General features: G+C 41.2%; 1 protein-coding gene across 1 annotated transcript in view; it reads right to left on the bottom strand.

The window, feature by feature from the left end:
• LOC101863232 overlaps positions 1–2,593 on the bottom strand; it is a gene marked incomplete in the record, with an annotated part of 19,100 nt that overhangs the window by 5,210 nt on the left and 11,297 nt on the right. Inside the window, 1 exon segment of the mRNA XM_013090618.2 lies at positions 1,925–2,029. Within this exon segment, the coding sequence (XP_012946072.2) occupies positions 1,925–2,029 (105 nt within the window).

The raw sequence follows: 2,593 nt of genomic DNA, 5'->3' as shown, positions 1-2,593 counted from the left end.
TGGAGTCGTTTGTTTTAGTAAGAGTTTTACAGTACTTGCAACACAATATGGTCATATCAGTGCCGAAGATTAGAGGTGTTACAAGAGAGTAACAAACACAAAAAAGAAGGAGGAGGATAGATGTTTAATAGAAAAGAAGGAGCCAACCACACCAGAGCATCTGCCAACCACCCGCGGGGGTGGGTAGAAAAGTAATGTCTTTTTCATCAATAAACAGATAGCACACAAATATGACAGGAGAAGGCATTTATTAAACATTTATTTCATTGTCATCATTCATCATTGTTTTAGTCTTGATTAAAGAGAAGCACACTGACACAATAAGTGTGATAGTTTGAGGAAAAAGAAACACACTTCCCTTACAAGTTCTCCTTCCCCGAGCCATGTATATTTCCCTTACAAGTTCTCCTTCCCCTAGCCCCAGCCATGTATATTTCCCTTACAAGTTTTCCTTCCCCTAGCCCCAGCCATGTATATTTCCCTTACAAGTTCTCCTTCCCCTAGCCCCAGCCATGTATATTTCCCTTACAAGTTCTCCTTCCCCTAGCGCCAGCCATATACATTTCCCTTACAAGTTCTCCTTCCTCTAGCCTCAGCCATGTATATTTCCCTTACTACAAGTTCTCCTTCTCCTAGCCTCAGGCATGTATATTTTCCTTACATTTGAGCACTTGTATTTTGTATTAAGATGAAAGTACTGTAAAGTACCTAGACCTGTATTGTATGGGGGTAGGCACTGTAGAAATTATCTGCAATAATGTTGAAAAGTTGAATAGGGGCAGGCACTGTAGAAATTATCTGCATTAATGTTGAAAAGTTGAATAGGGGCAGGCACTGTAGAAATTATCTGCAATAATGTTGAAAAGTTGAATAGGGGCAGGCACTGTAGAAATTATCTGCATTAATGTTGAAAAGCAGCCTTCTTACTAGAGGCTAAGATGTTCATTTAAAGATGAACAACAAGAAAAAGGCATTTAAGAATATTTTGAAGAAACAACAGAATAAACTACCATAAAAATACTGACTGGTCTGGGGGTGGCTAGCGCTCTGTAATTGAAACAAACTCACTTGGGCCTCAAAGAACGCGAACTTATTGTAAGGGAAATATACAAGACAGGGGGGCTACAGGATGGAGAACTTGTTAGGGAAATATACACAACTGGGCTTAGGAGAAAGAGAATTCATGAAGAAATATACACGACTGGGGCTAGGGAAATGAGAATTCATAAGGGAATTATACGTTACTCTGGCTAGGGAAAGGAGAACTTGAGAGGGAAATATATACAACTGAGCCTAGGGAAAGGAGAACTTGAGAGGGAAATATATACAACTGAGCCTAGGGAAAGGAGAACTTGAGAGGGAAATATATACAACTGGGCCTAGGGAAAGGAGAACTTGAGAGGGAAATATATACAACTGGGCCTAGGGAAAGGAGAACTTGTGAGGGGAATATATACAACTGAGCCTAGGGAAAGGAGAATTTGTGAGGGGAATATATACAACTGGGCCTAGGGAAAAGAGAACTTGTGAGGGAAATATATACAACTGGGCCTAGGGAAAGGAAAACTTGTGAGGGAAATATACATGCCCGGGGCTACGGAAATGAGAACTTCTAAGGGAAATATACGTTACTCTGGCTAGGGGAATGAGAACTTGTGAGGGAAATATATACAACTGGGCCTAGGGATAAGAGAATTCATAAGGGAATTATACATTACTCCGGCTAAGGAAATGAGAACTTGAGAGGGAAATATACACAACTGGGCCTAGGGAAAGGAGAACTTGTAAGGGAAATATATACAACTGGGCCTAGGGAAAGGAGAACTTGAGAGGGAAATATACACAACTGGGTCTAGGGAAAGGAGAACTTGTGAGGGGAATATAGAGGGCTGGGGCTGTAAGGGTTAACATCCGCATAACTCACTGGAGCAGTCCGAGTCTGTGTCCAGGATAAACTGTCGGTCCACCAGCAGTTGGGAGATACTGATGGCCACCTCTCTGTCCACGGGGCCCGGCGGCAGCGACAGGTCTGCAATCATGATTGTCAGGGTTTATTGTGTAATCATGATTGTCAAGGTTCGTAATCCCGATTGTCAGGGTTTATTTCGTAATCCCGATTGTCAGGGTTTATTTTGTAACCATGATTGTCAGGGTTTATTTTGTAATCATGATTGTCAGGGGCTTACTTTGTAATCATGATTGTCAGTGTTTGGTCTGTAATCACGATTGTCAGTGTTTATTATGTAATCATGATTGTTAGTGATTGGTCTGTATTCATGATTGCTTGTTACTGTTCGGTCTGTAATCCTGATTGTTAGTGTTTGGTCTGCGATCATGATTGTCAGTGATTGCTTTTGTTGTTCATTTGTAAGAGTTTTAGGGTGCTTGCAACAGCACAACGTCATACGAGAGCGCTGGATACACCAAACATTTTCTGTTGGTAGGAAATTTTGAACTTTGGCGGGGTGTCGGGCGAAACCTGTCAGTGTTTGGTCCATAATCATGATTGTTTGTTAGTGTTTGGTCCATAATCATGATTGTTTGTTAGTGTTTGGTCCATAATCATGATTGTTTGTTAGTGTTTGGTCCATAA

The sequence above is a fragment of the Aplysia californica genome, unplaced genomic scaffold (genome assembly GCF_000002075.1).
Source record: "Aplysia californica isolate F4 #8 unplaced genomic scaffold, AplCal3.0 scaffold01368, whole genome shotgun sequence".
Classification (NCBI taxonomy): Eukaryota; Metazoa; Mollusca; class Gastropoda; order Aplysiida; family Aplysiidae; genus Aplysia; species Aplysia californica.
This window is presented reverse-complemented; position numbering and strand designations above follow the sequence as displayed.